The sequence below is a fragment of the Myotis yumanensis genome, unplaced genomic scaffold (genome assembly GCF_028538775.1).
Source record: "Myotis yumanensis isolate MYYU_CA2020_CCGP unplaced genomic scaffold, mMyoYum1.0.hap1 SCAF_1, whole genome shotgun sequence".
Taxonomy (NCBI): domain Eukaryota; kingdom Metazoa; phylum Chordata; class Mammalia; order Chiroptera; family Vespertilionidae; genus Myotis; species Myotis yumanensis.
Genome location: NW_027223752.1, coordinates 10,308,385 through 10,320,881, shown reverse-complemented (window position 1 = coordinate 10,320,881; position 12,497 = coordinate 10,308,385). Strand labels below are relative to the sequence as shown.

The 12,497-nt window shown below is 41.7% G+C and overlaps 1 protein-coding gene across 1 annotated transcript in view; it reads right to left on the bottom strand.

The window, feature by feature from the left end:
- LOC139004173 (cation channel sperm-associated auxiliary subunit beta-like) overlaps positions 1-8,287 on the bottom strand; it is a 104,450-nt gene extending 96,163 nt beyond the window's left edge. Inside the window, exons 1-2 of the mRNA XM_070407328.1 lie at positions 8,206-8,287; positions 2,511-2,599 (exon numbers count right to left, since the gene is read on the bottom strand). Of these exons, the coding sequence (XP_070263429.1) occupies positions 2,511-2,599; positions 8,206-8,287 (171 nt within the window). The remainder of the gene's footprint in view (positions 1-2,510; positions 2,600-8,205) is intronic.
- Positions 8,288-12,497: the final 4,210 nt, after the last annotated feature.

The window sequence follows — 12,497 nt, the reverse complement described above, 5'->3', positions numbered from 1 at the left end:
GGAGTGCTGCTCAGCTGACCCACCCATCCCGGCGGCCCACCAGCCTGGCAGGGAGCCACTCACTCCCTCAGTAGTCCTGCAGGTCCAATCTTTGGAGAACGAGCCAGGCACTGACAGACCAGCTTCCCCTCCCTAGATGCTCCACAAGAAAGAAACAATATAAAAGCAGGTGCCAGGTGGCTCCTGACAACTGCCGTGAACATCAGCAGGATGGATCTGGATCCTGGGCCAGCAAGGGTGTCCCACTGCTTGCCTGGAGGGCCAATCGCATCCTGGCACCTCTACCCCCCCACCCCACCCCACCTTCAGGATGGTTGCCAGACACAGGGCTCATGGCTGGTGAGTGCTGCTGTAGCGGTGCCAGCCTCTCCCATTAGGGATTGACTGGGTGTGAGCCCGTGGCAGGTGCAGTGGGGCCGGGATGAGCAGGAGCAGCAGGTAGGAGTGGCAGGAGGCATTAGACTGCCATTTTCGGCTCAATCCTCGCAGGGACCCCACCCATGCACGAATTCGTGCACTGGGCGTCTAGTGTATATACTAGTATATAAAAGGCTAATATGCAAAGTGTCCCCTCGGGGGTTCAACCGGGAGACCAGGAGTTCGATCACTCGCTATGACATGCGCTGACCACCAGGGGGTGGCGCGGAATGAAGGAAGGCCCCACAGGCAGCCAGCAGCCAGGGAAGGAAGGCCCCGGCCGGCAGCCAGAAGGCCATGATCAGCCCTGATTGCCGGCCAGACCTAGGAACCCTACCGTGCACGAATTTCATGCACTGGGCCTCTAGTAATATATAATCACAAATAGGAAAGGCATTTTTTGACTCAAAGGGCATGAGGTTCACAATAATTATCAATAAAAATTAAAAACCCTAATATATGTTTGGCATATGAAGAAGAAACTAGGAACTAAGTCAAAGCAGACTTTGGGCTAAATATATTTGCCCTTGTGGGTGTTTTTCTTTGTTTCTATTATATTTATCATAGATTTTTAAGCAATCTGTGCACTATTTATTAACTTACGTTTTTGGTAGCATTTGCTACATGGCTACCTTAATAGTATATTTTATTTTATTTTGATGTGTGTGTATGTGTTTTAAATATGCCATTATTTAAATCAAAGGGATTGAATAATCTCCTATCCAAAACAACTGCAAGGTGGCACTTGTTATATAAAAAGGAAAGATTCTTTCTCAAGGTCAGTGAGACACTTTCCTTTGTCTACCAGGCTACATCTATCAAACTTCAAAAGTATAAACCACATCCATAAAAAATGAAGATCGTTATAGCTGATCTTTTAAAAAAGTGAAGAAGGAGGCACCTTTGAGGCATCTTTAAAAACAACAAAACCGCCCAGGGCATTCAACGGCTAAATAAAATATTTTATTTAATCCAAGCGGAATGGAATAGAAAGTATTATTGAGAGGGTAAACTTGAAATGCAGGCAGACAGGGCAGGGGTCCAGGGAACAGACGCAGGGGCAGACATGGCAGTTTGAGCAGCCCGACCACAGGAACCAACCAAACAGAAATAGTAAAATTTTCTGGGCTCAAAGCAGTGAAGCATTGCCATTCCTCCTTTGGAAAACTGCTGTTTGACACTGCTGTTTGAACTACTTGACATTCTTAGACAGCCTTTTGTGCTGTAGGTCAACTCTGTTATTTTCCGGTAGTTCCTTATTCTGTAAAACAACTGTTTTAGTTTGAATAACAGAAAAAGATAAAAAATTAGCGGCCTGACCTTGCAAGCTAGCCATCTGACGTAACAGGCTAATGCTGATACTGATAGTAATTCCCATATTCTTACGCCAAGTATGGGTTCATTATGTATTCAAGGCTACAAACTGTCTGCAACAATAACCTACACCGAGCTCTTTGTAAAATCTGCCAACAAAGGCCTCAAAAAGGTATCAATAGAACTTCCTCTATTTGCTTGCTACGAGATTTGGGAAACACCTCCCCGTGGACCCAGGCGAATAAAGACTGCTAATTAATTGGCTCATTAAGGCATCTCGTATCTATCTGAGCTGATTTAGGATACAACAGCAGGAGGAAAACAAGGGAGGGCCTGCAGCAACAAGGCGTAGGAACGCATAGGGACAGAGAAAGAACACAGAGAAACAGGGAAAGTTAGGTCCGGTGCCGGGCAGAACCACAGGGAATCATCAGGTGATGGCACAGACAGACACAGAGGAGGCGTGGAGCAAACCTCTACCCCTGGGCTACCGGCTTTAAAGGGCCGCCCATTATCGAGTGCCCCTCCCCTTGCAGGGTGTCCGACTCTGCTTGTTCCACACTTTTGCTTACATCTTCTGGTCCGAGGAGCTCATCCTTCCACGTCGTGAGACACGACCCCGGGGGAAAACACCTCGGCTCACCGTTCCGGTTATCATTATTATTTATATAGAATTTTACCTCCCTAAGTCTGAACCCAGTGGAAGGTGATTGGACTGGTTTGACTCATGGAGCTAAAAGGAATGTGAAAGGTTGCAGCGTGCTATCAGCGGACCTTACCAAGTCATCTGAAGTAAGATACAACCTGAGTAGTTCATTCTTTTTGGAGAATCCTTGGTTGGAGCAATCAAAGTGTTTCGTGACGTCACCTGAACAATACAAATATATATATCTTGGGTTACTGATAGAATAATGTCCATGAAAAATCATACTTTTAAACTGACGAAATATTTTTAAAAGAGTAACAGTTGTAATTGTATGCTTTCCATGCATATACCTCTAGATAAAATTCTAAATCTTCGACCACTTTTCCTTTTAGAGACACAAAATCAAGACAGGAAAAAGGCAGGTTGGACTGAACACCAGAATAAGCGACCTCACATGCGAGGCCACAGGGCAGATTTTTCAGAGATGGTCAGAAAACTGTTTTTGACTCTTAAGCTTCTCAACTTTGTGAGCATGTGAAAGGGGGAGGATTTGGAGATTGGGAAAAAAATTGTTTTAATAGAGGGCTATGAATGTGAAGGTGACTCCTCTCCCGAAAACGGGGGTGGGAGAGGAGGTGGAAGAGCCCTTTTCCTTATCTGGATGGAAAGTAAATTTCTTATACACAACAAAGTTGGGTCACGTGTGTTTTATCGTTTGTTTGGTTTTGTTAACCCTCTCCCGAGGTTATATTTTTCCCCCTTTGATTTTTAGAGGAGGTGGAAGGGAGGGAGAGGTGAGGGGAAGAGAGAAGGAGAGGGAAACATTAATGTTCTGGGAGCCAAACCTGTGACCGTAGGGTGGGCAGGCTGGCGCTCTAACCACTGAACACACCAGCGAGGACAGATCCTGTGTGTTTTTACCCATCCTGCCTATCTCTATCTTTTGATTGGAGAGTTTAATCTACTTACATTGGAAGTAATTACTGATTAAGAGAGACTTCTGTCATTTTGCTGTTAATTTTCTATATGCCTTATAACATTTTACCCTTATTTCCTGTATTACTGTCTTTCTTTTTTAGAGAGAGAGTTGATTTTTTTATAGTTAAACATTTAAATTCCTTTCTAATTTCCTTTGTATATGCTCTTTATCTATTTTGTTTGTGGTTTCCATGGGATTACATTTAACATCCTAAAGGTAAACACTCTAATTTGAATATATAGCACCTTAACTTCAATGACATAAAAACTGCTCCTTTACAGTTCTATCGCCACCCCTTTCAGTTATCGATGCCACAAATTCACATCTTTATACATTGTGTGCCCCAAAACATAAATTAACTTTCTTAAATACATTAATCTCTTAAATTATGTAGAATATAGGATCTGGAGTTACAAACCAAAGTTACAATAATACTAACTTTTATACTAATACATTTTTTAAAAGCGTATTAATTTATTAAATCATGTAAAAAGAAAGTATGTTACAAAAATACTAGCTTTTATAATTTCCCATCTATTTACCTTTATTGAGATCTTTATTTCTCCACATGGGTTCAATTTACTGTCTAGTGTCCTTACATTTTGCCCTACAGGACACTCTTGAGAATTTCTGGCAGGGCAAATTTAGTGGTAACAAACTCCCTCAGTTTTTGTTTATCTGAGAATGTCTCATTTTTCTCTCTCATTCTTGAAGGGCAGTTTCCCCAGGTATAAAACTCTTTGTTGACAGGTTTTCTCTTTTAGCATTTTGAATATTTTGGTCCACTGACTTCTGGCCTCTAAAGTTTCTAGTGAGAAATCTCCTATTATCTTATTGAGAATCCTTAGTATTTAATGATTTGCTCTCTCTTGCTGTTTTCAAGATTCTCTGTCTTTGGTAGGACTCTGGGAATTCATCTTACTTGGAGTTTGTTGAGTTTCCTGAATGTTTATGTTCATGCCTTTCATAAAATGTGGGACATTTTCAGCAGTTATTTCTTTAAATATTCTCTCTGCCTCTTTCTCTCTCTTCTCCTGTTATTTCCATAATGTATATGTTGGTCCATTTGATGGTGTTCCACAGGTTCTTATTCTTTTGGCTTTTCTTCAATCTTTTTTCTTAGCTTCTCAACCTCAATAACTTCTTTTGTCCTATCTTCAAATTCACTGATTCTTTATTCTACATCCTCTAATCTGCCTTTGAATCTCTTTAGTGAATTTTTTATTTCAGTTATTGTTTTCAGCTCCTGAATTTCTTTTTTGGTTTCTGTTTTGGTTTTGTATCTCTTTATTAATATTTCTATTTTGTTCACACATTGTTTTGTTAACCTTCTCTACCTCTTTCGTTAGTTCTTTGAACATCTTTACGATGGTTGTTTTAAAGTCATCGCGTAGTAGATCTGCTTTTCAGAAAAAGTTTCAGTTGATTTATTTTTTTCCCTTTGAACGGGCAATGCTTTCTTGTGTGTTTTTTGTTGTTGTTGTTGTTTTCTTTTTATGTGGGTATACCTTATGGTTTGTTGTTGCTGTTGTTGAAAACTAAACATTTGAACCTAATTATGGGTTAACTCTATAAATCAGATTCTCCCCATTCCCCAGTGTTTGCTTTTTTTGTTATTTTGTTTACTATTCGCTTTAATGTTGTTGGAGGCTGTCTCTGTGTATAGGATCAGCCTGAAGTGTACATGTAAGGTTTTCTCAGGTCTTTTCTGAGCCAGCATGTTTGCCTGGGCATGTGCAGTAACTTTCTAATTTTCCCATATAAGAAGTTTTTTTTATTTTGTATTTTTTATTTCCTAGTCCTTAATGTCTGACTCCCAGAAGGGAAAAAAAAAGTAAAAAATAAAGGAGGCTGGGAAAAGGACACTGGCTCTTTAAGTCCCCTGGAAATAATTTCAGCCAGAGGGAGAGGTTCTGGCACCAAAAGGGTCGGGGTGGGTGGCTAAGAACATGGCTGCCTGCTTCTGTGTCTGCACTTCCACGGTCAGCAGCGGCAGTCAGCAACCAGGGCACACAGTCCCAATATCTGCAAGACAGGGTCCCTTTCGCCTCCCCTGGCTTCTGCACGCTGTGTGCAACTGCCCCAGAAACACCGCACAGCTGCCTGCCATGGGGTGAGGGTGGTGGATGAGTGGGGAGCTTCTACTGCGATGAGTGGGCCATGACTAAAATTAACTACAATCTACTGTCCAAGCCTTCTGGAGATTTCAGGGTCCCGAAATAGTTACATCAGACAGATTCTGCCAGCACAGTTGGTGGGGAGACAGACGGACTCCTGGTGCTTCCCGCTCTGCTACCTTTCCAGAATCCTCTCTTCCTTCTCCTTATCTTTAACCTGAGAAAAGAGGCTTTGATGGGACCACTGAATAATGTAGCATGTATTCCTTTAATTCGAGGTATAAACTCAGATTCCTGCTTGGATAAAGACAAGAGATGATTTGGGGGAAAGGATAGGATATGGTTTTATGGGAAGGAGGGGGCTATGTTGGAGTCCTGCACAAACCAAATTTTCTGGGGCAAAAAGTGCATGAATGCTTCCCATGGGCCACTAGCTTTGGGTCATCCACAGTCCTGCCCTCAAAGGTCTGAGTGGCAAGTGGGTCCTAGCAGAAAGAATTTGAAGGCACAGCTGGATTTTTAGGAGCAGGCAAAGGAATCGGTGACCAATCAAAACAGAGAAGCTTTGCCAGAACCGGTTTGGCTCAGTGGATAGAGCATCGGCCTGCGGACTGAAAGGTCCCAGGTTCGATTCTGGTCAAGGGCATGTACCTGGGTTGCGGGCACATCCCCAGTGGGAGGTGTGCAGGAGGCAGCTGATCGATGTTTCTCTCTCATCGATGTTTCTAGCTCTCTATCTCTCTCCCTTCCTCTCTGTAAAAAATCAATAAAATATATTTAAAAAAACAAACAAAAAAAAAAACAAAACAGAGAAGCTTTAGCCCTTCTTAGGACTATAGATAAGACATTCCCATCCTATATAATAAAAGCCTAATATGCTAAATGTCCAGTCGTCCAGTCATTTGTTCAACCAATCAAAGCGTAATATGCTAAGGCCACTCAACTGCTTGCTATGACATGCACTGACCACGAGGGGGCAGATGCTCTGATTGGTAGGTTAGCTTGCTGCTGGGGTCCGGCCGATCGGGACTGAGCGAGATGGGCCAGACACAGCCTGGAGTCCTCCCATAGTCCCTCCCCAGCTGGCCAACCTCCCGTGTCCCTCCCCAGCCCCAATTGTGCATCGGTGGGGTCCCTTGGCCTGGCCTACACCCTCTCAAGATCTGGGACCCTTTGGGGGATGTTGGAGAGCCGGATTCCGCTCAACGCAGGAGCTGCCCCCTAGTGGTCAGTGCATTCCCACAGGGAGAGCGTTGCTCAGCTAGAAACCAGGCTCACAGCTGGCGAGCACAGCGGCAGTGGTGGGAGCCTCTCTGCCTCCGCAGCAGCGCTGAGGATGTCTGACTGCCGGGTGGGCCTAAGCCATCAGTTGGACATCCCCTGAGGGCTCCTGGACTGCGAGAGGGCACAGTCTGGGCTGAGGGACACCGCCCCCACCCCCAGTGCACAAATTTCATCCACCAGGCCTCTAGTAGCTTAATGTAAGGGAGGGGACTCTGAAAGATACAAGTATCACAAATATGGCTTAAAGTACATTTTGAGGTTATACTGTTAAACAGTTTTCAAGGTCATCCCATACATTTATTTTGCCCACACCTGACAATGCTGCCAGATCTATTTTTTAAAGCTATAATTTGATTCTAAAGTCCAAATCACTTATCTGCTTTTTAAAAAATCTTTACTGACACTCCATTGTCTAATGAATAAACTCCTTAAAGGAAGAGAATCAAAACAGAAGGAAATTAACTCCTTTTAGTAACAAACTTTGAGCCAGACTCTGGGTTTACATGCCATCTTGTGCCATATGACTTATTGTCTCCTCTTTTAAGAAGATTGAACCAAGACTCAGGAAGATTAAGGTATTGCCCAAAGGTCACCCAACTCACAACAGTAGTCAGAGTAGAGCCAAGATGTTTCTGTGTCTAAGGGTCATCCTCGCTGTATCCTGTTAGACCATGCTAAACGGCCAAGTCCCTTGTTTAAACTCCCGTGCACACAACCTATACTAGTAATCCTGAAGTGCTCGTGGACTTCTCTCTATTTCCATGAATGCCTCATATTTTAACACATTTTACAACCCAGTTCAAAAAGTACTTTTGATCTACCACTGTGGGCCAAGTGTATGCATTCTTCTACATGCCATACCATTTCATAGAAGGAGCTTGAGTTCCTGTGAATTTTGGTGTCCATGGGGGTTCTAGAACCAATCCCCTGCAGATACCGAGGGGCCACTGGAGTTAAATGTGGGGGGAGTCAAAAGTTATTCACAGATTTTGGATTGCAGGGGGTCAGTTCCCCTAACCTCCACGTTGTTCAAAGGTCACTGTATATCAGAAAATTTCCCCATCTTAATCTACTAGCCTTATAATTCAGTTTATAATTCATACTACCAGCAACTATTCATGGAAGGAAAATAAAAAAGATCTATTCAAAAGACCTATTCAAATAAAGTTCTGCAAATATAAAATACTTCTTAAATTTTAAAGAGTCTATGACTTCTGAGTAATGAAATACTATAACAAAAGAGAAGTCTCTATGTACACAACTTAACAACACATTCACAGTGGTATTATTAGAAACCTCTGAACCAGAGTACAATAGATAATACCTTGGAACAGTGGAAGATATGGCAATGAAGAAATACTAAAAGAAAAATATTGTAACTGTTAGCAAGGGAGGGATATAAAGAACTCCTGAGAAGAAAATAGCGAGTAAGAGAGTCTTAAACTTACCTTTACTATTATATATTATTCCTGATGAAAAATCTAACATGTTCAAAAGCAAAATTATAACATATAAAAGTAGCAGTTCCATCTGTTGGAAGAAATAAGAATTATTTCCATTTGATAACTCTGAACATATTTTTGAGTTCCTTTGCTCTAAACAACTACCTAGTGTAGAAACATCTCTTCCTTTAAGGTAAAAATATTTATGTGACAAAAGCAGGTAACGTAGCAGTTGACTAAGCTCTACATTTACTCCCTACTTGGTATTAAAGATATTTATAAATATAATTATTGCAAACTAAAGAGGTATGGCTCAGGTTTTTCTTCAATGCAGATAGCTTCCTATAACTGCGTACAAACAGAACCTGACTTAAAGACCCCGAGGGCAGTATAGCTGTACCTCAATCTGAGATTCTGACTGCAGTCTGTTTGGGAGAGACAATCCACATGAGCCCAAAATGCAAGGCCCTGGCCATTCTTCACTCACGCCTTTTCTGAGTTGTGTTTGTCGTGAGAAACCTTGAGGGACGAGGCTCTCTTCCCTGGACAAGAGCAGGTTTGTTTCCGTGGTGAATCTCCCACGGTTAGTGTTCCTCTCCTGTAGTGCGCCCACTATGTGTGTAAGCGAACATCTGTCATGGGCTGAATTGCGCCCCTTCAAAAATTCACATTGAAGTCCTAAACCCTCGTACCTGACAATGTGGTTGTATTTGGAGTAAAGGTCGTGATAGAGGTGATTACGTTAAAATGAGGACATTCGGGTGGGCTCTACTCCAATATGACTGGTGTCCTTATAAGAAAGGGAAATTTGGATGCTGGGAAGATGATATGAAGACACAGGGAGAAGGTAGCCATCTACAAGCCAAGGAGAGGCCTGGATAGGTCCTTCCCTCGTGTCCCTCAGAAGGAATCCACGTCCCAAAACCTTGATCTCAAATTCAGAGCCTCCAGAATGGTGAGACGATAGATTTCTGTTGTTGAAGCCTACCTACTCTGTGGTATTTTGCTTAGTGGCCCCAGTAAATTAATGCACCACCCATAATAGATATCCACTCCATGGGCCTCAGGGGGCGGGGGGAACTGGAGTGAGCATCATGCTGATGCCTGGCTGTTGCTTTTGCTGTGAGTGATAAAGACCTTGTCTGTGATGGAGGGGGTTTTCTGTCTTTTGCCAGAAATGGGAACACACTGACTTTTCAGTTGTGGGGAGAGTAAAATCCAGATCTTGTGCGGCTCCTGACAACTGCTGAGCAAATTAAATTTAACTGATGTTTTCTCCTCCCTCAAAACTGATGTGCTTGATTCAGTGCATTTAATTGACAATGAAAGCTCAAACAGTGGTGGATTTTGAAATTCACAATCCTTATCACATAGTTAGGGAAGAATTTTTTATTGAATTTATTGGGGTGACATCTATAATAATAAAAGCATAATATGCTAATTAGACTGGACACCCTTCCGGATGAAGCCGGGGCTGCAAGGGAAGCCCGTGTCCAGGGTGCCAGAGGGAAGACAGTGCCAGCAGCTGGGGGAAGGAAAGCCTACTCTTGCACGAATTTTGTGCATCGGGCCTCTAGTTGCTTAATAAAATTATATAGGTTTCAGGTGTAAAATTCTATCATACATTATCTGTATATTGTATTGTGTGTTCACCACCCCAAGTCAAATCTCCTCCCATCACATTTATCCTCAAAGGGGAGAATTTTTTTTGAAGTGCATTTTTTATACCTAAAAGAAAACAACTTTTTTTCACAAGGGAAGAAGAAATAAATGGTTCATCAAAATTATATCAGCATGGTGCTATACTTAATTATATTTTGGGTGTAGGAATAAATTTAAAATTAAATGGAGAGGTTATCACAGCCAAACTTTGAAATAGTGCCCTTACCAGGACAATCTTGTATTATTTTGCTAAACATTCAAGTTCAGTAATGAAACACCATTAGAACCCCTCAGTATTCCTCACCCCTGGAAAACTGACTAAAATGTATTATGCTCCAGCACCCCAGTGTGAATAACCTATTATTTTTTTAATTTTTAAGAAATCTTTTCTTTTTTAAAAACATGTTTTTATTTATTTATTTATTTATTTATTTATTTATTTTTAGAGAGGGATAGAGAGATAGAAACATCGATGTGAGAGAAACATCAATTGGCTGCCTCCTTCATGACTGCTCACTGGGGATCCAGCCCACAACAAGGGCATGTGCCCTGACTAGGAATCAAACCAGTGACTTGGTTAATGGGTCGATGCTCAACCACTGAACCACACCGACTGGGCTGGATGATCTGTTATTAAGTTATCCTCAAAGTTATTCCACGTCAATTCTCTCAAATAAATATTTTTAAAAATCTCTCATTTTATTTGCATGGATTTGGTTGTATCTATCTTTGACCAAAGAACTAAAAACTTACTTTGAAAAGTTTTTTTAATGCTTTCATTAAGAAAAAGGGAACATGAGAAAACATAATTCAAGAGAGAGACTATTAAGGTGCAGTCTTTGGGTTCTATATGGTTTTGCTACCAGCTTCATGTTTCCTTATTCTAGCAATTCAGCCCATATATATATTCGAAATTCATGCAAGAGTAGGCCTTCCTTCCCCCAGCTGCCGGTACTGGCTTCCCTCTGGCACACAGGACCTGGGCTTCCCTAGCAGCCCCAGCTTCATCTGGAAGGTTGTCCGGAAGGACGTCCAGTCTAATTAGCATATTACGCTTTTATTATTATAGATATGTACACACACACACACACAGATATACATTTAGAGATGGAAAGTACTTTAGAGTTGATACATGAAGCATGAAGTAAAATGTTCAAAGTCTGTTACTAACTAGTGACAAAGGTGGTTTAGAACCGACTTCTCCAGATTCAATAGATCTAGTCAGCATACAAAGATGCCACAAAGTGAAAATTTTAAAAAGTGAAGATATAAAATACATGATTAGATTTGAACTCTCACCAAAACAGCTAAATCCATCCACCACAATTCTGCTCCATACATACATCAGTCTCATTCTTTAATATTATAACTTTTCTCAGTGTGGTACTATCTTCCTTCAATAATCATCTCATGGTAAGGAAAAGGCACAGCCTCCGGCTTATGATCAGCCCTGCCCACTGACATGCTGAATCTTTGGAAAGTTACTCAACTTCTACAAGCACATTTTCTATTCAGTAAAGTAGGGATGACATTTCACAGGGTCATTGTGAGAATTAGGATAGTGAAGACCTGGGTGAGGTGTGTAGAGGGTGGGAGGAAGGGGGAAATGGGAAATATCTGTAATGCTATCAACAATAAAAACATAAAAATATGAGTATAATAAATTAAAAACATCTAATAGCTACTTTACAATGAATAAGCACGTAATAAATACTAGCTCAGAATCCATATCTTTATACACCGAAGCAACTTCTTTATCCCCATCACACTCCCCTACTGGCCTCTTAGCAGTTAAATTACCTCCGGTTATCATTCCCATATAATTATTATGAGTTTTACATAATTGTCAGATATAAGTCACATATCTGGGCATTTTTTCTTCTCTGGCACCAGGTAAATATTGGGAATTGTCCCCAAAGAAAGAACCTACCTCCCCCACCATTTGCAGTTACTCCACTATCATGGAACAGTTATATATTGTAAACTCATACCATGGGGGTCCTTATTTCTTACTGTAACTCCCTCCTAATGGGATGCCCGACTGGTTGCACTTTTATATTTTGTGTTTTCCCAAGCTTTCTCCCACAAAAGTCAAGAAAGAAGTCCTGAAAAGCTGAATTTTCAGTTTACTGGTCTAGGAGTCCACTTAACTTTGGTTACAGCCAATCAGCTGCTGCCCCGATCAGAAGCCTGCTCAGAAAATCTGAAGGGCAGGCAGTTGGAATTCCCAGCTAACTGCCTTTTTCTGAGGCCAAGGTCATTTTCTTCAAAAATGTACAAGAGGTGACGCTTCTCCAAACCTACCATCTTTAGTACAACATCCATCTAGGAAGGTTCAGAAACCTACCTGAGACTACCCATAAGATAATTCAGTCGTCACAGGATTGTTGAGTGCCTGAAGAAAACAGAGATGTTGAAAGATCACGCTAACTACATACAGGGAGGTTTAAGAGAAGAAAATCAGAGAGAGCTTCATAGCCATGTCTTGTAGGAAGAGTGGGCCCCTACGAACTAGAGAAGATCCTATTGGTAGAGGAAATGAGATATTAGTAAATACACGAAGCACCGAGATAGGGAAGAGCTGTGTATGCCCGGGGAGCAGGAAGACCGACGAAATGCCCATCTGTTGTCCAGAT